The sequence below is a fragment of the Saimiri boliviensis genome, chromosome X, assembly GCF_048565385.1.
Source record: "Saimiri boliviensis isolate mSaiBol1 chromosome X, mSaiBol1.pri, whole genome shotgun sequence".
NCBI classification, from domain to species: Eukaryota; Metazoa; Chordata; class Mammalia; order Primates; family Cebidae; genus Saimiri; species Saimiri boliviensis.
The window spans coordinates 97,669,836-97,694,813 of NC_133470.1; the positions used below are offsets into that span (position 1 = coordinate 97,669,836).

General features: G+C 37.2%; 1 protein-coding gene across 6 annotated transcripts in view; it reads left to right on the top strand.

Moving 5' to 3' along the window:
- Window positions 1–7,627, top strand: part of MCF2 (MCF.2 cell line derived transforming sequence) — a 112,589-nt gene extending 104,962 nt beyond the window's left edge. For 2 of the 6 annotated variants that reach the window (XM_074391498.1, XM_074391496.1), the window contains 5 exons: window positions 852–930; window positions 1,476–1,548; window positions 3,129–3,238; window positions 4,439–4,551; window positions 6,893–7,627. In XM_074391498.1, the coding sequence (XP_074247599.1) occupies window positions 852–930; window positions 1,476–1,548; window positions 3,129–3,238; window positions 4,439–4,551; window positions 6,893–6,925 (408 nt within the window). In that variant the 3' untranslated portion in view covers window positions 6,926–7,627. The remainder of the gene's footprint in view (window positions 1–851; window positions 931–1,475; window positions 1,549–3,128; window positions 3,239–4,438; window positions 4,552–6,892) is intronic. The other 4 variants (XM_074391499.1, XM_074391500.1, XM_074391497.1 and 1 more) reach the window with 3 other exon arrangements.
- The last annotated feature ends 17,351 nt before the right edge of the window (window positions 7,628–24,978 follow it).

The window sequence follows — 24,978 nt, forward strand, 5'->3', positions numbered from 1 at the left end:
TTTTTTGTTTGTTGAAATTCTGTACTAGGTGACTATAATTTATAAAAATATGTTTTCTTGGTTTGTTTAAGATATAGTATTTGATATCATTTAACAAACATCTTATAAGTAATGGGAGGATATTTAAGGAGGCTTTCATGTTACCATCAGTCACCAAGATTATTCTGCAACAGATGGCCTTTTCAGAAATAGTAGAGCTTGTTTTATTTTACTAAAATTAAACATCAAAATATTTATATTTTTAAAAGAATTCTCCTGTAAAGACAAAATAAGTGAAATTATATTTCATATTTGCATCCAAGCATTCTTACACCATTATTTAAGGGCAATTTCAAAATAGGTATGTTTTCTGAGACAGGGTCTCACCCTGTTGTGCAGGCTGGAGCGCAGTGGTATGATCTCGGCTCACTTCAACCTCTGCCTCCCAGGCTCAAGAGATGCTCCCACCTCAGCCTCCCAAGTAGTTGGGACTATAGGCACATGCCGCCACACCTGGATAATTTTGGTATTTTTTTTTTTTTGTAGAAATGGGGTTTCTCTATGTTGCCCAGGCTGGTCTCAAACTCCTGGGCTCAAGAGATCTGCCCATCTTGGCCTCCCAAAGTCCTGGGATTACAGCAAAAATTGTTTTGATTGAATTATTTCATCTAATCTGATAGCAATTTATTTGCTTCATAAAAAATTTAAGAATCAAATGGTTAAGATTTGATTATGGTGTTATAGGAAGTAGATAATATTTTATGTAAATAATTAACATTTGTTTTATTATAGAACATTCTTTGTAAAAGGAAACGTGTACCACCACCTCTTTTTTTTTTTTTTTTTTTTTTTTTTTTTTTGGAAATCTTTAGGCTCCTAATGTAGATGTGAAGACGACATGGTTAAAAGAAATAAGAAATATTTTGTTGAAGCAGCAGGAACTTTTGACAGGTAAATTAAAGCATGCGTTCTTCAGAACAAAAAAATATAGTAATAACTTATTGACTCAGATTTTGTAATTCTTTTTGCAGGGAATGGGGCTGATATTTACACTATTACAATGAAAAGATTTGTTAATTAGTAGAAGATCGAGATTCAGAGGGTTGTTTAAACTATTTCGAAGAATGAACTTTACACTAGAAAATCAACCCTTGTGCTTAAGTAGTTGAGAAGCAACACAGTGAACTGATTGTGGTAATTCCCAGTCCTTTCCATGAGGTGACTCTGCTTAGTATCTCGAGTAATCATTGCTCAATAATGTTGGAATGGGAGACAGTTCTACTTCTAAAGTTGGGCTTCTTGAATAAAATATTACATGGTTCAGACTTTTCCAAATTCAAGCTCGAGACTTCCTTCCCTCTGATTATTTCAAGTCTGCGAAGGTTAAGTCTAATGGCAAGGGTGTGTGTGTGTGTGTGTGTGAAAGTCATTGGCCTTTAAGGAAGTAAGAAGTGTGACTTCTGAATGATGATAATACACTTTGTTTTTTTTCTCAGTTAAAAAAAGAAAGCAACAGGATCAATTAGCAGAACAGGATAAGATTCAGATTTCTCTTCAGCAGAATGATGAGTAAGTGATTGTTCTTTAAGAAATATCACTCCTGCAATCTTTTGTTTTCCATATGTAACATGAAGCAACGTAGTTACGGTATCTCAGACAAAAACCAACCACCAATTTAGCAGTAACTCATCAAATTCCATAAACACATCATTTTCTCAGGTGCAGCCTTATATTGGAGGCTGGTAGTTCTTAACAGTTATCCCTTGGGTTGATTTTTAAATGTGATGACAAATGTTTTATTTTTAATATATCATTGGAAGAATTACACATAGGCTGACAGGAAAGAAGGCTGTGCTCATAGGCTTTTTTTTTTCCAAAGTATTTTTGGTCACCTTTGATCTGATTGGAAAAAGAGGGTTATAAGAATATGGGAACAGAGCAAATGAAGGACTGGCTCACAGTTTTATAGTCCCTTGATGGAGACCGCTAGCTGGTGATTTGGCCTCTCTGTCTACATAGAGAGAAGGTATGGATTCTGGGAGGGAACTGAGCCTGGACACAACCAGGAGGCATTAAGGAAGCTGGCTGTCCTATATGCCCGCACATTGATATGGGTTTAGAGATGTAGTCATTGTGTTCTCCCTCCAGAAATTCCAAAAAGTGGAGTTTTCACTGAACATTTAAATATATGCAGAAACAATTCTCTTATTGATTCAGAAGGTCAGGTACAGAGATTCACCATGCAGCATCTGCATGGTGTGGTGATCATTGAATGACTTATTAGAAATACTATTTTTTCCTTTGCTGCATGTCATCTTTCTGAGGTAGCTAAAATCAGATGAAATGTGGTGGTGGTTCACATGGAGATTTAGGAGAACTATTTAAAAGTCACAGAGAAAGTCTTTATCTTTCAGAGTTCAAAAAACTCAGTCTTTTTTTTTTTTTTTTTTTTTTTTTTTTGAGATGGAGTCTTGCTCTGTCGCCAGGCTGGAGTGCAGTGGTGTGATAGCTCCCTGCAACCTCTGCCTCCGGGTTCAATCAATTCTCTGCCTTAGCCTCCTGAGTAGCTGGGATTACAGGCACCTGTCACTACACCTGGCTAATTTTTTTGGTAATTTTAGTAGAGAGGGGTTTCACGATCTTGGCTAGGCTGGTCTTGAACTGCTGACCTCATGATGCTGGGATTACAGGCATCAGCCACTGCACACGGCCAAAAACTCAATCTTTTATCATACATTATAAAAGTAAGATCTTTAGATTTTATGTAGTAATTGATTCAGTAGTAGCTGGTACATAAGAATATGAATCAGTTGAAAGTTTCATTTTCATTTATATACAACTTACCTAATTCATTAATGTTACAAGTCCACAGAGCAACAGGGATTGTATACAATACCCCAACCTTAGGTCTAGAAGGGAATAGTTTTTCTCCTTACATAATAGAGAAGCTGCTGGCTTGGGTCTGAGATTTAAGCATTTGTATATTGTAACCTATTGTCACACAGATTTAAATAGGGAGTGTTGGCTGTTTGGATGGATTCTCAGCATGTTCTTAACACTTGGGGTCAATGGAAGAAGTACCACTTTAAATTTCTTTTTACTTTTAGACTGTACAAAAGCTCACTTAGTTTTATACATCACTATTTCAGAAAGCAACAGGGAGCTTTTATAAGTATTGAGAAAACTGAATTGGAACACCCCAACACTGTGGTGGAGGTCTGTGAGGCAATTGTGTCAGTTCAGGCAGAAGCAAATACAGGTATGTGTCATGGTCATCCTAAGACAAGATTTGTGGCTATGCAAATTTCTATCTTCCACTGTTAATTTGGAAATCTATCCATCTGGTATTTTTGTATAAACAAAATACAGTTAACCAGTTTTTATAAGGCTCTCATGTCTTACATATGCAAGACACTCCGATGGGCACTGGAGAGTATTGGTTGTCAAAGTGTGGTCCCTGGACCAGTAGCATCTGCATCACCTGGAAACTTTTACAGAAGACAGATACTCTTGCTCCACCCAGACTTTGTGGATCAGAAACTCTAGGAGCAAGGACTAGCCACTTGAGTTTTAACAGGGACTCTCTGTGATTCTGATGCGTGTTCAAGTTTGGGAACCCCTGCTATAAAGGCTATAGTGATAAATAAAACACATATACTGGCTTCAAGGAATGTGTATTTCACTTACCCTTGGTTTAATGAATAGAGAAGAGTCATTAACAGCTGGAATATTTATTCTTCCTCTGCGAATGGTTTTATTTGAAGTGATTTTAAATACTTTATTTAATTCAACAAATATTGACATAGCATGATCTGCATTCCAGGAGTTATGCAAAGTGCTAGGCATATAGTCTAATTAGGACACACTCAGCTGCCATCCTTATGAAGCTAGGAGAATAGAAAGGTAGTTAAACAAGCAATTAAAAGTAAATTTGGTGAGTGTTACAGCAGGGAAGTACAAAGTGCTATAGAAGCACGCATGAGGATCACCTAAACAACTCTAGAATCAACAGCACAGACTTCTTTGGAGAAATGCCTAACAGAGTGTCTGATACTCAATACTTTAATATGATGATCCTTAATATGGAAGAGTTCTCTACTGGTTGAGGAGGAAAAGGTAATGATAGCCTTGTTGAGTTTCCAGTTATCCATTTAAAGGTCACTACCCTCAGGTCATCTATGCTGTGGCCCCCAAAGAAGTAAGGAGAGAGCTGAGTACTAATTCCTTCCTTTGACAGGTGAGGAAACGAAGTTAGAAAAAGTTGACAATAACTTTTCCAAGGTTGCATGATTACTTTAATGTGGCCAGGATGAGATTCTGTTAATTTGCTTCTTCATTAGAGTAGTTAATCCAATTTTTAAAAATTCAACGTTTTAAAGCATTTCAGCTAGTTTTACTTCTCACCTTGTGGTAAATTAGCACCATCAAGTAACTGGCACATTCCACACTTTTCTTATAGTTTGGACTGAGGTGTCACAATCTGCAGAAATCTCTGAAGAGCCTGAGGAATGGTCAAGCAACTATTTCCACTCTACTTATGGTGAAAATGAAGAAGAAGATAGGCCCCTCATGGTTAGTAATAATATATTAAATTAAAATTCTTGAGGGAGTTTTACTGACAAAATCTAGGTGGAGCACATAGGGACAATCTTTTGTCAGCATCCTTGAGGCCATTAGGAGTATGCCATGGCCAAAATAGTTGAAATGACTCTTATTATGAACATCAGGAAGCACTTTTCTCTTTAAGTAGAACCCATTTGACCTACACATAGAGCTTCTACTGAAGTTGATGAAACAAATAGTCAATCTTTCAAAATCTCTCTAAATTGACCAGTTTTATCTTTACTAGAACTCCACCACTGTGTTTTCCATCCAGGTATGTGAAATAAAATCAGAGAACAAAAGGAGCTTAAAATTTACTTAAAAACCAGTTTGGATTCCAGATTTAAAAATATAGGGTATAAGCATTACACATTAAAAATTATTTAATAACTTCTGGGGGATATATTTTAGTGTGTTCTCAAAAATGCACTACTGATATAAAATCTCAGCGCATTAGAGCAAGGGAGCACCCTGTAAAATTAAAGGAGGTTGCTTTAGGGTCAAACTGCTTATAGAAGGCATAATTTGCAAATTGGTAGGATACTGGTGGGTTATTAAAGAGGAGGTAGGACTGTTTGGGGGTAAATCCTTATTTTTCTAAAGTCACCAACTTAGAGGGTAGGAGTGATGCTTGGAGGTAGAGTGCTCCTTGGTGCCCTTCAGAGAAACCAATTCCATTTGGCAGTTCTACTGTTAGTATAAGAGGGTAATGGCATGGGTAATCACAAAGCTGTACAGCATTGACTCTGAAATACAGTCTTTAAAAAAGTAGATATTGTTTATATTAATAATATGATGACCATAATACATATTTGTATGATAGCTTACAGTTTCCCAAATGATTTCTCAATTAATATTCACAGTATTAGTATGAAAAAGAGCAGGCTTTATTACCTTTAATTTAAAGAGGAGGAAACTGATGCTTAAAGCTGGTAAGAGATTTGTCCAGTTAATTATCTATACCTGCAGTTCTCATTTTAATGAAGGCAGCCTTAAAAATTGAGAAACCCAAAGAACTCTTGTTTGTGTAGGTTATATCTGTTTAAAAAAATGATTTCAACTTTTATTTTAGATCCAGGAGGTACATGTGTAAGGTTTTGTTACATGGGAATACTGCATGATGCTGAGATTTGGAGTATAAATGGTCTTGTCACCCAGGTAGTGAGCATAGTAATCAACAGGCAGTTTTTCTGTCCTTCTGCCAACTGTCTTTCCTCCTTCTAGTAGTCCCCAGTGTTTACTGTTCCCATCTTTGTGTTCACGTGTACCCGATGCTTAGCTCCCACTTATAAGTGAAAACACGTGGTATTTGGTTTTCTGTTCCTGTTTTAATCTGTTTAGGATAATGGTTTCCAGCTGCATCTATGTTGCTGCAAAGGACATGATTTCATTTGTTTTTACGGCTTCAGAGTATTCCATGCTGTATAGGTTACATCTATAGATATTTATTATGTGATAAATTAAAACTAAGAAATAAAATTTTAATTTAATCGCTATTTAAAAATATTAATAAACCCATTGTAAGTTTATATAAATAACATTTTTATTAAAATGTTACATTTTTCAAAATAAAACTCAGTGAGAAGACTGATTTAAATACTTAAATACTTACAAAATAAATACTTCTGTAAATCACTTTAACTTCTGGCGCAGTAAAAGGTGAATTCTCATGTCCGTGTTTGCATTCAATTTGTTGTGCAACCACACACCTAGTATCTTCTAGAAAAGTCCACCATGTACTTGTGAGAGGATGGGAGTGAAAAAGGCAAATAGTGTCTCAATGTAGGTTGACCTTGCAGACTCTGTGAAAGGGTCTCAGGAACCCACAACCCTTTGTCTCCCACACTTTGGGAATCTCAGGCTTAGACTAATAGCAAAAATAAGTTCAATTTCTTTAATTAATGTTAGCTGAGGATGGAATGGATAGGAATAGTTGTTAAATATGAGCAAAAAGTCAGAGGAAGCCAGTTCGTGTTTAACCATTTGCTGCAGATGATCTATGAAGGTATTGTCAAGAACTCAGATTTAAGTAAGCATTTCTTTCTAGCTATGGTATCAGAAGATTAAATACACAAAATTGAAGAATGCTTTAATCACAGAGGATGGGAATATAGAAAAACCTATTAGTTTTTCTCTCTTTGTCCAATAATTCTCTGAGTTGTGCTACTAAAGAAAACATACAAAAGAGCAATACAATGTATTCCATACACCTTTCCTGCCTGCCAAAAAAAGAAGTTGAAATGAGCTGCTCTTTTGGCCTCACTTTATCAAGTAGTAAATGGAGCAATAATGGGTGCTGCTTCCCTTGCAGAGACCCGTGTCAGAGATGGCTCTCCTATTTTGATGAAGCTACTATGTCAAATGGTAAATAGCTCTTTCCTGCTTGCTTCTCAGCTCATTTGGAAAAATACTGCTCAAAAGACGTTCAATTCAAATGATGTAGATGTTGTTTTCAAGTTAATGGACATGCAAAGAATCCACAGCACATACTTCTTTTCTTTCATTTTGTAAAGCTTTTAATTATGGTACGCTCTCTTTTTAAAATCATGTATTTAATGTGTCAGATATTGTGCTGGAAAGATTCTCATCTCAGAATACTTTGGGACTTGAAAATTATTTCTTCTCTACTTTGTAACCAAATGCAATCAGTGTGCCTTGGATTATTTCATTTGTTAATGAATTAAGTTAAAATTACTGCTGCAAAATGGCTAAGGTCAAGTAAAGCACAACATTATGATTTAATAGGCTTTTGTTAGACCCACAGCTTTTGTGCCCATTATTTTAATCTGTGTGAAAGAAAACAAAGCCCAACAATTCTTTCTGGGGCATGAGTAAATTTTGTTCAGGGCGACTGTCTGTATGTGCCCAGATAAATTTTCATGAGAGTAGTTTACAAATAGCTGTATTTACAAGTTAATCTTTTCATGCTGATTTTTTTCTGTATTTCTGCTTATAATTAATGTAACTTAAATTAGTTATGCTCTGCTATTTTCTGTATATGTCGTTGTAATTCTTTTTTTCAAATAAAAATTAATTATTCAGGTTAAATAAACTTAAGTTCTGCCTTTTCTTTTCCCCCTCACAAACTGCTCCATGTCTGTCTATTGCTGCAAAGCTGCTGAAGCTACCACATTTACCAGAGAACTGAAAAGTAAATTCTTCATGTCGCAGAACAGGCAGTTATGCCAGTGGTTTTGCAATCAAGTTTGTAATATAATTTTTTAAGACAACTTTACGGTCTCCAGGGAAATATAGAGCCCTGGCAGACTGTAGGAAGAGAGGCTCAGAAGACCTGATTAGAAATGGAGATGTCATTCAGCTTCTCCATGGGGATGCTGAAGGTCAGTGGTAGGTGTGTTTGCAAAGCCTGTGATGATCTCCAGCTGGGGCACATAGATAGCTACTCAAATGTTCTGCTTTATCTGTATCGTTGTTATACAGTCTCCAAAACCAGAAATATCACAGCAATGGCTTTCATTTTCATTGCTTCAGCAGTGCCTATAAAGCTCACCGAAAGGAACATTAACCTTTGGTGAGAGAAAGATGCTTTAAAAAAATGACATGCTATGAATTTGCATGTTCTTTGTAGTTTAACTTTGGCTCAGGTGTTTTAGCCATTACATCTGGGCTTTGTAATGGCTACAGATCACATTCTATCTGATCATTTAAGTCATTCATTAACCACGTATTTAATGAATGCCTACTGCGTTCCACAGACCACACTTTACTACTTTACAACATAGCCACACTTCTATTTATCAGTTCAAATATTGACTTTTTAATCTTATCATTTTACCCTTAAGCCTTTGACTTTATATAGTACTGATTGTAACGATGGTTCTGCCAAATATACTGTTTAGCTGGGAGAGAAACTAAAGCAGGAAGAATATATTGTTTGGATTAAATGAAACTTCCATAATTCTTTTAGAAATTTTAAATGTAATGGTTCTGTCTTCATTGGGTCAATAACTTGAACTGAAATGCTGCATTGACTGTGTACTCTAACCCTAAAGGTGGAAGAGTGTACACATAGAAAAAGTTAATGATGGATCATTAAAGTAATAATTTTTTCTAATAATGAAAGTCCTTGGTAGGTCACTTAAAGGACTCAAGCACAGTGTCATGAAGGTCTTTGAATACATGCAAAAGCTTTGTGAAAGTTTGAGCTGCAACATAATGTATTTGTTTTGATTCACTTAGTATCACCACTGTTGGCAACTAATTCATTTATTATTTAGTTTGGTGAGAAATCTAATGGAGGAAAAGAAGGCCTGATTCCAGGAAACAGTTTAGATATTTTAATTGGTGACAATAGGTTTTGGAATGTGAAAGTTACAGTTATAATATGAATTAACTGTACGCAATTTGAAGACTAAAAATGTTAAAGCTTCACCAAAGATGACATTGGCGGAGAGTAATGACCTCCCTGCAGTTAGAAATAAAGCAGAAAACACATTATGTTAGCTAGGATTTATTTTTTTTCTTCAATAGTTTTAAATTTATGAATGAAATATTTAAAGGCACATTAAATCTTTCCCAATAAGGTTGATAGTCTTGAAAGAGATTTAAGATACTATGGTGTTTTGTAAGATACCCTTCAGAATTAAATACTGAGGATATGCTTTTAAAGTACCTGCCTTACCGTCCAAGAATGCTTTACTAGAGTGTGGTTCTACACTGTCCTAGGAGCATCTTATTTCTTTATGGTAGGTCTCTGCTACACACATGCAGACGCACATACACAAACACACCTGTGTCTATACCCAAGACTTATGTGTGAAGGTAGTATGAAGCATTAGGAGCTATGTTCATTTCTATTAACTTAACCCTTGGTATGCAACATTTCTGTATATAAATCTGTTAACTTGTGGCTTTTTCCTCTAAGTTATACTTAGCTATCTGTAAAAAGGTAGCACAGAAAAGGAAAATCAATTAATTGTTAGATAAGATGGTTATTGCATCCATATAATTCCTCTGAAATCTTAGTTTTGGTCTTTTGTTTGTTTGAATTCCAGGTAATGATACACTGTTTAAACACACTAGGTGTAGCTTATTTGGTTCCAAATTTTATTTATAACATACAATGGGCCAGGTGTGGTGGCTCACGCCTGTAATCCCAGCACTTTGGGAGGTTGAGATCGGTGGATCATGAGGTCAGGAGTTCAAAACCAGTCTGGCCATGATGGTGAAACCTCGTCTCTACTAAAAATACAAAAAAAATTAGCAGAGCGTGGTGGCAGGCACCTGTAATCCCAGTTACTTGGGAGGCTGAGGCAGAGAATTGCTTGAACCCGGGAGGCAGAGATGGTAGTAAGCAGTAGCCATAAAAGAAGGGTGTCAGATAAAAATGAAGAAACATTACACATGCTGAATTGAGCAGCTTACAACTTTAAAAAATTTATACATGTTTGAAAAGGATAAAATCTAAGTAACATTTTGAACACTTTCAAAAGAGAAATAGTTCTGATTAATCACATTTTCCCCCAAATTAACTGATCACGTTGAAGAATTGTTAAGTTTGAAAATAAATAAAGCCAGTTTTCTACCAACTATTTCATCCTTATTTAAATGGTTAATGAAGAGAGAGACAGAAACAGAGACACAGAGAGAATGGAAATAAGAAACATGGGTTACTTATAATTTGTGCTTGAAGAACTGTTTGAATCAAGACATATAAATCAGTGTTTTAGAAAATTGGTTTTTATGAAGCAATTTAAAAAACCCAGTAAGTAGATAAAATAATAACGTAATGTATATACTAGAAAAAAGCATTCCTTTTTGTGCTCAGATCTCCAAGATTCAAAAGTGAAAAAACAAAGTGTACTCATCTAACTTCCATATAAACATTTGTATTCAACATTGAGAAGACTCGAGTATATTTTCCATCACTTTTATCATCATCATTTTAAGTATAGAGCCAGATCTCCTCATATTTAATTCAGTACAAAGTCAATTACATTATTTTTTAGCTACTTGTGATGTAGGACATATAAAATTATATATTTGATTAGTTTAATTTGAAATTATTCTATTTCTGTTAACTAATCACAGTAGATATAGGGGATATTAGCACCCTTTGAAAAGTTTATGGAGAAACAACAATTTCAGTCTGCTTGAGTCTGTGCTTATTTTTCAGACAGTGAAGGACTTACTATACATTTATTAATGTCATACATTTTACTTGGGGGGAAAACTCACATTATTCCTTTCTAGCCACTTTATTTTGTACTGTGAGTTCACTTTAAAAAATACTCTTATTTTTTGCAGTGCTATTGGGAGAGTTTAAATTTAATGTATTGCTATATCATCAGCATTTTAAGCATTTATGATTGTGTGGCATGATACTAGATAAGAGGACAAGGTCCCATTGATCTGTGTTCTCTAGACTTAAGATATTATTTAAATATATTACTTCCAAATGACATGCATTTATGACTTATGCTGAAATGACAAATTAATACTTCACTGTAGATTCTGGTTGAATGCGCCAATATCAAGTGGTCTTGATTGAGATCTACCCGCTCATTACATTGCACAGAGGGAAATAGTATATTGTGGCTTATAAAAATGCATTGTGATGTGTGTTCATCAGTGGATTAGGAAATTATAACTGACTATCCAACTGTCAACAGCATTAGATTTAAAAATACGTTAGAGAGTTTCATTTACAATCTGGCAAATAGAATGTGAAGATCTCTCTGATATTATGCATTTAATATGTTTGCTACTATCTTCATGCATTTAGCATAATTTGTACAATGTTTATAAAAATCCATTGTAAAAGAAGAGACTCCTGTTTATTTTATTTTGCTTTCAGTGAAGCTATTTCTTTTATAAAATAGATGCATTTAGTAATTAGGAAACTGAATGATAACTTTCACATTAAAATTAATATCCAGAAGACATCAATTTGAATTTATGATGGATTTTTTTGAATCCTCACACTTAGCATTAGAAGTTATAGTACAGATAACATTTTGGCTTTAAAAGTCATTCGCATGTTAACATCATTCTTAATTATTTTGTAGATGCTGTTCTGAGTAATACAAAGAAACTGAGTTCCCCTTGAATTCAAGGAGATTGAATAGATTTCCTAAAAATAATATTTCCTTTGGGGTGTGAACTATATTATATTTTCTAAAAGTGTTACATATAAACAGCACCGTAGTCAGGTTATCCTACACTGCCCATGACATTCACAGAAATTACCTCAGCACTGAGGTGAACTTCGTCATTCACAGCTTCTCAGTCTTGCAAGAAGCATCTTCACATCTTCCATTATCGCCACGTGAAAGTGCAGTAATGGAAGATGTGCAATGGTAATGGTAATGGAAAAGTGCTATTTTGTTGCCAATTAAAGTTTTTTACAGCCTCTGTTCAGATTTCACCTGAAAATCTGAAATCAATTCTTTTGAACTTTTACAGATAAAGTTTCACTTGTATTTTTTGGGTAACTTTTCGGTAACAAGACTTCAAAGAGAGAAGAGAAAGAATCAGAGATTTTAAACTCCTTTTTGTTAATTGATAATTTATTTTATTAGTTAATTTTGTGCTATCTATGTGATTATAATGCACCAAAGAGTTACGTTCTGAAGAATCTCTTATGCATGGTGACTGACATTTAGGGTTGTCAGAGCTATTTTATAGTTTTATAATGATCCAAAGCTAAAAATCCTGTAGTTTAACTTTACATTGTTAAACTTTACATTTTATGCATTGAAGTTTAGGTACACATCACAGCTTTAAGTTAAATATTTGTATTTGCACCACAGATGTTTCTTAATAAAGCTCTGCTTTTCTGCATCTTTAGTTACTCTTCAATTCTCTGGAAAAATTTATACCTGAAAAGATTTTCTGAAGTTATATTTCTTCTTAATTTTTTAAAAATAATAATACATGTCTAGATATATCTCTTGAAAATATATAAACACTGTGATCACTTGTTTTGAAGCAAATGGCCAGTTGTTGCATGCAATGTTGAATTTATGCTTGGAGTATTTTATATTATGGACTACTGAAAGCAATGGTTTGAAATTCCTGCTTTTTGAATCATGAATTGTGAGTTGGACTTTCAAGTTGCATATTAGGTGCATGCTTTTCTGTGATTGGTTAATAAAAAGCAATAAACACAACAACTACATAATGTATAATTCATCTTTCAAATAGGTTTATGTATTTTATCAAGATCATAGGTTATGCCAGCAGTATCATCCAATGGAACAATCTGTTTGACAAACCAATTGTATTTTATCCAAAGGTAATTGCAAATTATAAATCTTCTAATGTCCAGTTGCTGGAATTCCTGATGGTAGATTTATAAGTTACTCATGAAAGTGTCCATATGCTTGATATTTCACTTAATGCTTCTGCGACAACAACAGAATAAAATCGAAATACATTTATTTTGTGTGCTAATTACTGTGGTTAGAAGACAGAATTAGGGAAAAGAAATTCTTGAATAATGATGCCTCTCTGCACAAAGTGTTTTAATTTCATGGTAGTAAACTAGAGATTTTAATCATTTAAAATAATGATGAGTTCTGTTACAGTAATTTAATATTTTAATCACTGTACATGAATGTCATATTTGTATATGTTTAAAAATATAACTGTATTGTCTTAATTTTATCAGGCTATAAATGTGTATTACTCTAAAATATAGCACTAATTTCCCTTTAAGGTCCTCAAAAATTTAATTACATTGTAAATGTACTTACAATGTAAATGCACTTGTGTATATTCCACACTAAAAATATCCAACTTTAAGTTCATTCATATACTTTTTTCAATTTAGTATGATACAATTATACATTTAAAATAATCTTCCTCTGATTTATCAGTGATACCCTCCTAAAGGCAACATAAGTATTTTTAGACAGTTTACCTTCAGCCTTGCTTCATGATTCTCCTCTTTGAGAGAGGTGAGAGATCTGACCAGAGCCAGAGTGAAATGTTTTGCTCAAAAAGTTGCTTTACACAAATCTATAAGACATCAATAAAAGTAGATTCAAAGGTTAGATAGCCATGTTTATGAGTGCATACTTCCAAACCCTGGAAAAGTCTGCTTCCATATAATGAAGCTCAAGGAATCCTGGAAAGCACCTAGATACCTGCAGTTGTTTTCTGATCTATAACTTGCTTCTGCAAAGCTGAAATTGCCAGGCCTAATGGTCTGTTTCACAGCCCATTTGGAAGCTAGTACATGTGCCTTAATATAAAGTGGGGCGAGAAGCCTATAAACTTAGTTTGATTGAATCTTTCATTTAAAAAAAAAAGTGCACTGAGATTAGATGTCCTAATGAGCATCCCATAACAGGATAACTACCTCTTTTGCCTTTACATTTATTTTGAGCCTTTTGAGAAAACACTTGTATTAGGCCATTCTTGCATTGTTATAAAGAAGTACCTGCGACTGGGTAATTTATAAGAAATGAGGTTTAGTTGGCTTATGGTTCTGCGGGCTGTACAGGAAGCATAGTGGCATATACTTCTGTGGAGGTCTCTGGAAGTTTGCAATTATGGCAGAAGGTCAAGCAGGAGCTTGCACATCACACAGCAAAAGCAGGAGCAGGAGAGCAGCAGAGAAGTTGCCTCACACTTTTAGTTGGCCAGATCTGATGAGAACTAACCCACTATCATGACGACAGTACCAAGAGGATGGTGCTAAACCATTCACAAGAAATTCGTCCCTATGATCCAATCACCTCACACCAGGCCCTCCCTCCAACATTTGGAATTACATTTCAACATGAGATTTGGGTGGGGACAACATCCAAACTATATTGGCACTATCAGTGAATTAGATAATCAGATCAAATTCATCCCCAAAGAACTCCCTGAAAAATAAAATGTGTGTTCAAGTTTTATTCCTGTGTTGTTTAATGGAGTAAAATGCTATTGGTGATATTTCCAAAATTTCATGAGTCTCACCATATAAAATACATGGTTGTTCATTGTGGAAGACAGTGTGGCAATTCCTCAAGGATCTAGAACCAGAAATGCCATTTTACCCAGCAATCCCATTACTGGGTATATACCCGAAGGATTATAAATCATTGTGTTATAAAGTCACACACACATGTATGTTTATTGAAGCACTGTTCATAATAGTAAAGACTTGGAACCAATGCAAATTCCCACTAGTCCATCAGTGGTAGACTGGATAAAGAAAATGTGGCACATATACACCATGGAATACTATGCAGCCATATAAAAGGCTGAGTTCATGCCCTTTGCAGGTACATGGATGAAGCTGGAAACCATCAATTTAAGTAAACTGACAGAACAGAAAACCACACACTGCATGTTCTCATTCATAAGTGGGAGTTGAATAATGAGAACACATGGACACAGGGAGGGGAACACCACACACTGGGGCCTGCCAGGGGATGGGGAGTTAGGGGAGGAATAGCATTAGGAGAAATACCTAATGTAGATGATGGATTGACAGGTGCAGCAAATCACCATGGCACGTGTATACCTATGTAACAAGCCTGCATGTTCTGCATATCTACTCCAGAACTTAAAGAATAATAATAAAAAAAAAAAATCTAAAAAAAAATAGTGTTTGTTATAAAGGCCACCCTGACATCTAAGCTATTACATTCTCTTAAGAGAAAAATTTCATAATATATTGTGGAACGTGTAGGAGAGCAGAAGAAATACTTGAAGAGAAATTAGGTCAGTGATTTTGTTTTTTGTTTTTTGTTTTTTTAAAATCTATTTATTTTACTTTAGGTGCATACTATATCTGGCATTTCTCCCCATGTTATCCCTCCCCACCCTCTCCTCCCTCCCCACCCCCTGCTGTCTCTCCCCTAACCCCCACAACTGCTCCCAGTGTGTGATGCTCCTCTCCCTGAGTCCATGTGTTCTCATTGTTCAACACCCACCTATGAGTGAGAACCTGTGGTGTTTGGTTTTCTGTTCTTGTGTCAGTTTGCTGAGAATGATGGTATCCAGATTCATCCAAGTCCCTACAAAGGACACGAACTCATCGTTTTTTGTGGCTGGGTAATATTCCATGTTGTGTATGTACCACATTTGCTTTGTCCAGTCTATCATTGATGGGCATTTGGGTTGTTCCAGGTCTTTGCTATTGTACACAGTGCTGCAATGAACATACATGTGCATGTGTCTCTATAGTAGAACAATTTATAGTTCTTTGGGTATATACCAGTAATGGGATTGCTGGGTCAAATAGAATTTCTATTTCTAGATCCTTGAGAAATTTCCACACTGTCTTCCACAGTGATTGAACTAATTTACACTCCCACCAACTGTGTAAGAGTGTTCCTATTTCTCCACATCCTCTGCAGCATCTGTTGTTTCCAGATTTTTTAAAGATTGCCATTCTAACAGGTGTGAGATGGTATCTCAATGTGGTTTTGATTTGCATTTCTCTAATGACCAGTGATGATGAGCATTTTTTCATATGTTTGTTGGCCTTATATATGTCTTCTTTTGAAAAGTGTCTGTTCATATTCTTTGCCCACTTTTGAATGGGGTTGTTTGTTTTATTCTTGTATATCTATTTTAATTCTTTGTAGATTCTGGGTATTAGCCCTTTGTCCGATGTGCATATTGCAAAAATTTTTTCCCATTCTGTTCATTACCAATTCACTCTAATGATTGTTTCTTTTGCTGTATAGAAGCTCTGAATTTTAATTAGATCCCATTTGTCTATCTTGGTTTTTATTGCCATTGCTTTTGGTGTTTTAGTCATGAAGTCCTTGCCTATGCTTATGTCCTGGATGGTTTTGCCTATGTTTTCTTCTAGTGTTTTTATGCTATTAGGTTTTATGTTTAAATCTTTAATCCATCTGGAGTGAATTTTAGTGTAAGGTGACAGGTAGGGGACTAGTTTCTGCTTTCTGCACATTGCTAGCCAGTTTCCCAACACTATTTATTAAACATGGAGTCCTTTCCCCATTGCTTATTTTTGTCAAGTTTGTCAAAGATCCGATGGTTGTAGATGTGTGGTGCTGCCTCCGAGGCCTCTGTTCTGTTCCATTGATCTATATCTCTGTTTTGGTACCAGTATCATGCTGTTTTGATTACTGTATCCTTGTATTATAGTTTGAAGTCTGGTAGTGTGACGCCTCCACCTTTGTTCTTTTTGCTTAGGATTGTCTTGGCTATGTGAGCTCTCTTGTGATTCCATTTAAAGTGTAAAGTGTTTTTTTCCTGTTCTGTGAAGAAGGTCATAGGTAGCTTGATGGGGATAGCATTGAATCTATAGATTACTTTGGGCAGTATGACCATTTTCACAATATTAATTCTTCCTAACCATGAACATGGAATGTTTCTCCATCTGCTTGTGTCCTCTCTTATTTCCTTGAGTAGTGGTTAGCAGTTCTCCTTGAAGAGGTCCTTTACATCCCTTGTTAGTTGTGTTCCTAGGTATTTTATTCTCCTTGTAGCAGTTGTGAATGAGAGTTCCTTCTTGATTCGGCTCTCTTTAAGTCTGTTACTGGTGTCTAGGAATGCTTGTGATTTTTGCACATTGATTTTGTATCCTGAGATTTTGTTGAAGTTTCTTATCAGTTTGAGAAGATTTTGGGCTGAGACGATGGGCTCTTGTAGATATACAATCATGTCATCTGCAAACAGAGACAGTTTGACTTCCTTCTAATTGAATAACCTTTATTTCTTTTTCTTGCCTGATTTTTCTGGCTAGAACTTTCAATACTATGTTGAATAGGAGTGGTGAGAGAGGGCGTCCTTGTCTAGTGCCTGATTTCAAAGGGAATTCTTCGAGCTTTTGCCCATCGAGTATGATATTGGCTGTAGATTTGTCATATTTAGCTTTTATTATTTTATGATATGTTCCCTTGATACTTAGTTTTTTGAGAATTTTTAGCATGAAGCACTGTTGAATTTTGTCGAAGGTCTTCTCTGCATCTATTGAGCTAATCATGTGGTTTTTGTCTTTGGTTTGGCTTATGTGATGGATTGTGTTTATTATGGATTTGTGTATGTTGAACCAGTCTTGCATCCCCAGAATGAAGCCTACTTGATTGTGATGGATAAGCTTCTTGATGTACTGTTGCAATCTGTTTGCCAGTATTTTATTGAAGATTTTTGTGTCAATGTTCATCATGGATATTGGCCTGAAGTTTTCTTTTTTAGTTGAGTCTCTGCCTGGTTTTGGTATCAGGATGATGTTGGTCTCATAAAATCAGTTAAGGAGAATTCCCTCCTTTTGTATTGTTTGATACAGTTTCCGAAAGAATGGAACCAGCTCCACTTTGTACGTCTGGTAGAATTCGGCTGTGAAACCATCTGGACCTCGACTTTTTTTGGTTGGTAGGCTATTGATTGCTGCCCTTCTACTTCAGCCCTTGTTATTGGTCTATTCAGGGTTTCAACTTCTTCCCGGTTTAGTCTTGGTAGAGTACAAATGTCTAGGAATTTATCAAATTCTTCCTGGTTTACCAGTTTATGTGAATAGAGCTGATTGGAGTAATCCCTGATGATAGTTTGTATTTCTGTGGGATCAGTGGTGATATCCCCTTTATCATTTTTTATTGCATCTATTTGATTCTTCTCCTTTTTCTTTTTTATTAATCTGGCTAGCGGTCTGTCTATTTTGTTGATCTTTTCTAAAAACCAGCTCCTGGATTTATTGATTTTTTTGAAGGGTATTTTGTGTCTCTATCTCCTTCAGTTCTGCTCTGATTTTGCTTATTTCTTGTCTTCTGCTAGCTTTTGAGTTTATTTGATCTTCTTCTCTAGCTCTTTCAATTTTGATGATAGGATGTCAATTTTAGATCTTTCCTCATTTCTCATGTGGGCATTTATTGCTATAAATTTCCCTCTTGCTACTGCTTTAAAGGTGTCCCAGGAATTCTGGTAAGTTGTGTCTTCATTCTGACTGGTTTCGAAGAACATCTTTATTTCTGCCTTCACTTCATTGTTTATCCAGTCGACACTCAGAAGCAAGTTGTTCAGTTTCCAAATGGTTATGCAAGTTTGAGTATGTTTCTTTCTTTCTTTCTTTCTTTTTTTAATTGTATTTTAGGTTTTGGGGTACATGTGAAGAACATGCAAGATTGTTGCATAAGTACACACATGGCAGTGTGGTTTGCTGCCTTCCATCACCTCACCTGTATCTGTCATTTATCCCCATGCTATCTCTTCCCACCTCCCCACCCCCTCGTCCCTCCCCCATTTCCCCCCAACGGACCCCAGTGTGTAGTGCTCCCCTCCCAGTGTCCATGTGTTCTCATTGTTCAAAACCCGCCTATGAGTGAGAATATACGGTGTTTGATTTTCTGCTCTTGTGTCAGTTTGCTGAGAATGATGGTTTCCAGGTTCATCCATGTCCCTACAAAGGACGTGAACTCATCGTTTTTGATGGCTGCGTAATATTCCATGGTGTATATGTACCACATTTTCCCTATCCAGTCTATCATCATTGGGCATTTGGGTTGGTTCCAGGTCTTTGCTATTGTAAACAGTGCTGCAATGAACATTCGTGTGCACGTGTCCTTGTAGTAGAATGATTTATAATCCTTTGGATATATACCTGTAATGGGATTGCTGAGTCAAATGGGATTTCTATTTTTAGGTCCTTGAGGAATTGCCACATTGTCTTCCACAATGGTTGAATTAATTTACATTCCCACCAACAATGTAAAAGTGTTCCTATTTCTCCACATCCTCTCCAGCATCTGTTGTTTCCAGATTTTTTAATGATTGCCATTCTAACTGGTGTGAGATGGTATCTCAAAGTGGTTTTGATTTGCATTTCTCTGATGACCAGTGATGATGAGCATTTTTTCATATGTTTGTTGGCCTCCTGTATGTCTTCTTTTGTAAAGTATCTGTTCATATCCTTCGCCCATTTTTGAATGGGCTTGTTTGTTTTTTTCTTGTAGATCTGTTTTAGTTCTTTGTAAATTCTGGATATCAGCCCCTTGTCAGATGGGTAGACTGCAAAAATTTTTTCCCATTGTGTTGGTTGCCGATTCACTCTACTGACTGTTTCTTTTGCCATGCAGAAGCTGTGGAGTTTGATTAGGTCCCATTTGTCTATTTTGGCTTTTGTTGCCATTACTTTTGGCGTTTTGGTCATGAAGTCCTTGCCTACACCTATGTCCTGAATGGTTTTGCCTAGATTTTCTTCTAGGGTTTTTATGGTGTTAGGTCTGATGTTTAAGTCTTTAATCCATCTGGAGTGTAAGGTGTCAGGAAGGGGTCCTGTTTCTGCTTTCTGCACATGGCTAGCCAGTTTTCCCAACACCATTTATTAAACAGGGAGTCCTTTCCCCATTGCTAGTTTTTGTCAGGTTTGTCGAAGATCAGATGGTTGTGGGTATGTTGTATTTCCTCTGAGGCCTCTGTTCTGTTCCATTGGTCTATATCTCTGTTTTGGTACCAGTAGCATGCTGTTTTGATTATTGTAGCCTTGTAGTATAGTTTGAAGTCCGGTAGTGTGATGCCTCCTGCTTTGTTCTTTTTGCTTAGAATTGACTTGGCTATGCGGGCTCTCTTTTGGTTCCATATGAAGTTTAAGGTGTTTTTTTCCAGTACTGTGAAGAAGGTCATTGGTAGCTTGATGGGAATAGCATTGAATCTGTAAATTACTTTGGGCAGTATGGCCATTTTCACGATGTTGATTCTTCCTAACCATGAACATGGAATGTTTCTCCATCTGTTTGTGTCCTCTCTTATTTCGTTGAGCAATGGCTTGTAGTTCTCCTTGAAGAGGTCCTTTACATTCCTTGTTAGTTGTATTCCTAGGTATTTTATTCTCTTTGTAGCAATTGTGAATGGCAGTTCGTTCTTGATTTGGCTCTCTTGAAGTCTATTACTGGTGTATAGGAATGCTTGTGATTTTTGCACGTTGATTTTGTATCCTGAGATTTTGCTGAAGTTGTTTATCAGTTTCAGGAGATTTTGGGCTGAGATGATGGGGTCTTCCAGATATACAATCATGTCATCTGCAAATAGAGACAGTTTGATTTTCTCCTTTCCAATTTGGATACCCTTTATTTCTTTTTCTTGCCTGATTGCTCCGGCTAGAACTTCCAGTACTATATTGAATAGGAGTGGTAAGAGAGGGCATCCTTGTCTAGTGCCAGATTTCAAAGGGAATGCTTCCAGTTTTTGCCCATTCAGTATGATATTGGCTGTTGGTTTGTCATAAATAGCTTTTATTGTTTTGAGATACGTTCCATCAGTACCTAGTTTATTGAGTGTTTTTAGCATAAAGCACTGTTGAATTTTGTCAAAAGCCTTTTCTGCATCAATTGAGATAATCCTGTGGTTTTTGTCTTTGGTTCTGTTTATGTGGTGAATTACGTTTATGGGCTTGTGTATGTTGAACCAGCCTTGCATCCCCGGGATGAATCCTACTTGATCATGGTGGATGAGCTTTTTGATATGCTGTTGCAATCGGTTTGCCAGTATTTTATTGAAGATATTTGCATCTATGTTCATCATGGATATTGGCCTGAAATTTTCTTTTCTTGTTGAGTCTCTGCCGGGTTTTGGTATCAGGATGATGTTTGTCTCATAAAATGATTTGGGAAGGATTCCCTCTTTTTGGATTGTCTGGAATAGTTTCAGAAGGAATGGTATCAGCTCCTCTTTGTATGTCTGGTAGAATTCGGCTGTGAACCCATCTGGACCTGGGCTTTTTTTGGGTGGTAGGCTCTTTATTGCTGCCTCGACTTCAGACCATGTTATTGGTCTATTCAGGGTTTCGGCTTCTTCCGGGTTTAGTCTTGGGAGGATGCAGGTGTCCAGGAATTTATCCATTTCTTCCAGGTTTACTAGTTTATGGGCATAGAGTTGTTTGTAATAATCTCTGATGATGGTTTGGATTTCTGTGGAATCTGTGGTGATATCCCCTTTATCATTTTTTATTGCATCAATTTGGTTATTCTCTCTTTTCTTTTTTATTAATCTGGCTAGTGGTCTATTTTGTTGATCTTTTCAAAAAACCAGCTCCTGGATTTATTGATTTTTTGAAGAGTTTTTTGTGTCTCTATTTCCTTCAGTTCTGCTCTGATCTTAGTTATTTCCTGTCTTCTGCTAGGTTTTGAGTTTTTTTTTATCTTGCTCCTCTAGCTCTTTAAATTTTGATGATAGGGTGTCAATTTTAGATCTCTCCTTTCTTCTCATGTGGGCACTCATTGCTATATACTTTCCTCTAGAGACTGCTTTAAGTGTGTCCCAGAGATTCTGGTATGTTGTGTCTTCGTTCTCATTGGTTTCAAAGAACATCTTTATTTCTGCCTTCATTTCATTGTTTATCCAGTCAACATTCAAGAGCAAGTTGTTCAGTTTCCATGAAGCTGTGCGGTTCTGAGTTAGTTTCTGCATTCTGAGTTCTAACTCGATTGCACTGTGGTCTGAGAGACTGTTTGTTATGATTTCCGTTCTTTGCATTTGCTGAGGAGTGATTTATTGCCAATTATGTGGTCAGTTTTAGAGTAGGTGTGATGTGGTGCTGAGAAGAATGTATATTCTGTGGATTTGGGGTGGACAGTTCTGTAAATGTCTATTAGGTTTGCTTGTTCCAGGTCATATCCTTGTTGATTTTCTGTTTGGTTGATCTGTCTAATATTGACAATGGAGTGTTAAAGTCTCCCACTATTATTGTGTGGGAGTCTAAGTCTCTTTGTAAGTCATTAAGAACTTGCCTTATGTATCTGGGTGCTCCGGTATTGGGTGCATATATATTTCGGATCGTTAGCTCTTCTTGTTGCAGTGATCCTTTTACCATTATGTAATATCCTTCTTTGTCTCTTTTGATCTTTGTTGCTTTAAAGCCTGTTTTATCAGAGATGAGAATTGCAACTCCTGCTTTTTTTTGCTCTCCATTTGCTTGGTAGATCTTCCTCCATCCCTTTATTTTGAGCCTTTGTGTATCCTTGCATGTAAGATAGGTTTCCTGGATACAGCACACTGATGGATTTTGGCTTTTTATCCAATTTGCCAGTCTGTGTCTTTTGAGTGGGGCATTTATTCCATTTACATTTAGGGATAGTATTGTTATGTGTGAATTTGATATTGTCATTTTGATGCTACCTGGCTGTTTTGTTGGTTAGTTGATGCAGCTTCTTGATTGTGTTGATGCTCTTTTACCATTTGGTGTGTTTTTGGAGTGGCTGGTACTGGTTGTTCCTTTATATGTGTAGAGCCTCTTTCAGGAGTTCTTGTAGAGCAGGTTTGGTGGTGATGAAATCTCTGAGTGCTTGCTTGTTCACAAAGGATTTTATTTTTCCTTCACTTATGAAGCTTAGTTTGGCTGGATAGGAGATTCTGGGTTGAAAGTTCTTTTCTTTAAGGATGTTGAATATTGGCCCCCAATCTCTTCTGGCTTGTAGGGTTTCTGCTGAGCGATCTGCTGTGAGTCTAATGGGTTTCCCTTTGTGGGTAACCCGACCTTTCTCTCTGGCTGCCCTTAGCATTTTCTCTTTCATTTCAACCCTGGTGAATCTGATGATTATGTGCCTTGGGGTTGCTCTTCTTGAGGAATATCTTTGTGGTGTTCTCTGTATTTCCTGAGCTTGGATTCATTCTCTTCCTCACATTCAGGTACACCTATCAGATGTAGATTAGGTCTTTTCACATAGTCCCACATTTCTTGAAGATTTTGTTCATTCCTTTTTGCACTTTTTTCTCTGTTCTTGCCTTCTCTTTTTATTTCATTGAGTTGATCTTCGACCTCTGATATCCTTTCTTCTGCTTGGTCAATTCAGCTGTTGAAGCTTGTGCATGCTTCACGAAGTTCTCATGTTGTGTTTTTCAGCTCCATCAATTCACTTATATTCCTCTCTATGCTGTCCATTCTCGTTAGCATTTCGTCCAATCTTTTTTCAAGGTTCCTAGTATTTGTGTTGGGTTAGAACATGTTCTTTTAGCTCACTGTAGTTTCTTACTACCCACCTTCTGAAGTCTGATTCTGTCATTTCATCACCCTCCTTCTCCATCCAGTCTGGTTCCCTTGCTGGTGAGGGGTTGTGATCCCTTTTAGGAGGAGAGGTGTTCTGGTTTCGGGAGTTTTCATCCTTTTTGCACTGGTTTCTGCCCATTTTTGTGGGTTTATCCACCTGTTGTCTTTGTAATTACTGTCTTTCAGATTGGGTCTCTGAGTGAGCTTCTAGTTCGTGGATGCTGAAGTTACTTTTTTTTTTTTTTTTTTTTTTTTAAGCTTTCCTTCTAACAGTCTGGCCCCTCTGCTGTAGGACTGCTGAGGTCCTCTCCAGGCCCTCCTTGCCTGGGGATCACCTGCAGCAGCTGCAGAACAGTGGGGGTTGCTGCCAGTTTCCTCTTCCGCTATCTTTGTCCCAGAAGGATGCTCGCCTACTGTCAGTCCATTCTCTCCTTTATGAGGTGAGTCTTTGGATCTATGGGGGTCAAGGAGCTACTTGAGGAGACAGTCTATCTTTTATTGGGGCTTAAGTCCTGAGTTGTGAGCTCTGTTGTTCGTTCAGAGCTGCTGGGCAGGTACATTTAGGTCTGCTGCAGCTGAACTCATAAAGCACTTTTTGTTGCCAGGTGCTCTGTCCCAGGGAGTTGGAGCTTTATGAGTTTCCGTTGCACTACTGCCTTTTTTGATTTTTCTTTCAGGTCTAACTCGCCCAGCTAGCAGCACGCCTAGTCACTGCCTGCCCGCATGGGCTTTGCTGAACTGCTGTGGGCTCCACCCAGCTGCCCTGAGCTCTTCCCTGCAGTCCTGTTTATATGGGCGTAGTTAGAACTGTCTCGGCAATGGTGGCCCCGCCTCTGTTATGGTGGACTCTCTCTGTTGTGGCAGGTTGCCTCAGCAATGGCAGGTTGCCTCGGCAACGGCAGCCTGCCTCCGGAGAGGTGGAGAGTCTCAGTAATGGAGGAAGCCCCTCCCCTACTAAGCCGCACCGTCCCGGGTTCAGCTGTGCTTGGTTTGAAGGGCTCAACCCAGAGGGTTTCCAATTACTGTTTTTGTTTTCGTTGTTGTTGGGGGTGGAGGGGTGGGACCAACTGAGCCTGATCACCTGGCTCCCTGACTCAGAGTCTTTTCTTTTAAGTTGAACGACCCCGCGTTCCAGTCGCTTGTTGAAAAGGCACCGGGATCTCCCGTGCTGCGACTCACTGAGTTGGCTCAAACTGTGGTGCCGGCTCCTGGCGGATTTTTTGCCTAGGAATCTCCTGGCCTGGCTCGCTATTTCAGATGAATGGGCAACTCTGCCGTCTCAGGGATCTGATCGCCAGCTAAGAGGGCTCCCAGACCAGTGGCTTTTGTATGGAGAACCGCAGCAACAGGGCGTGGTCACAGCAGCCGCGCGGGCGGAATCAGCCCCGCGGGGGCCAAAACAGCCGCACCGGCTGGGACTGCGACGCTGGCGACCCCTCTGCCTGGGTATCTCCTGGTCTGTGGGCAATAATAATTCGTCTGGAAAT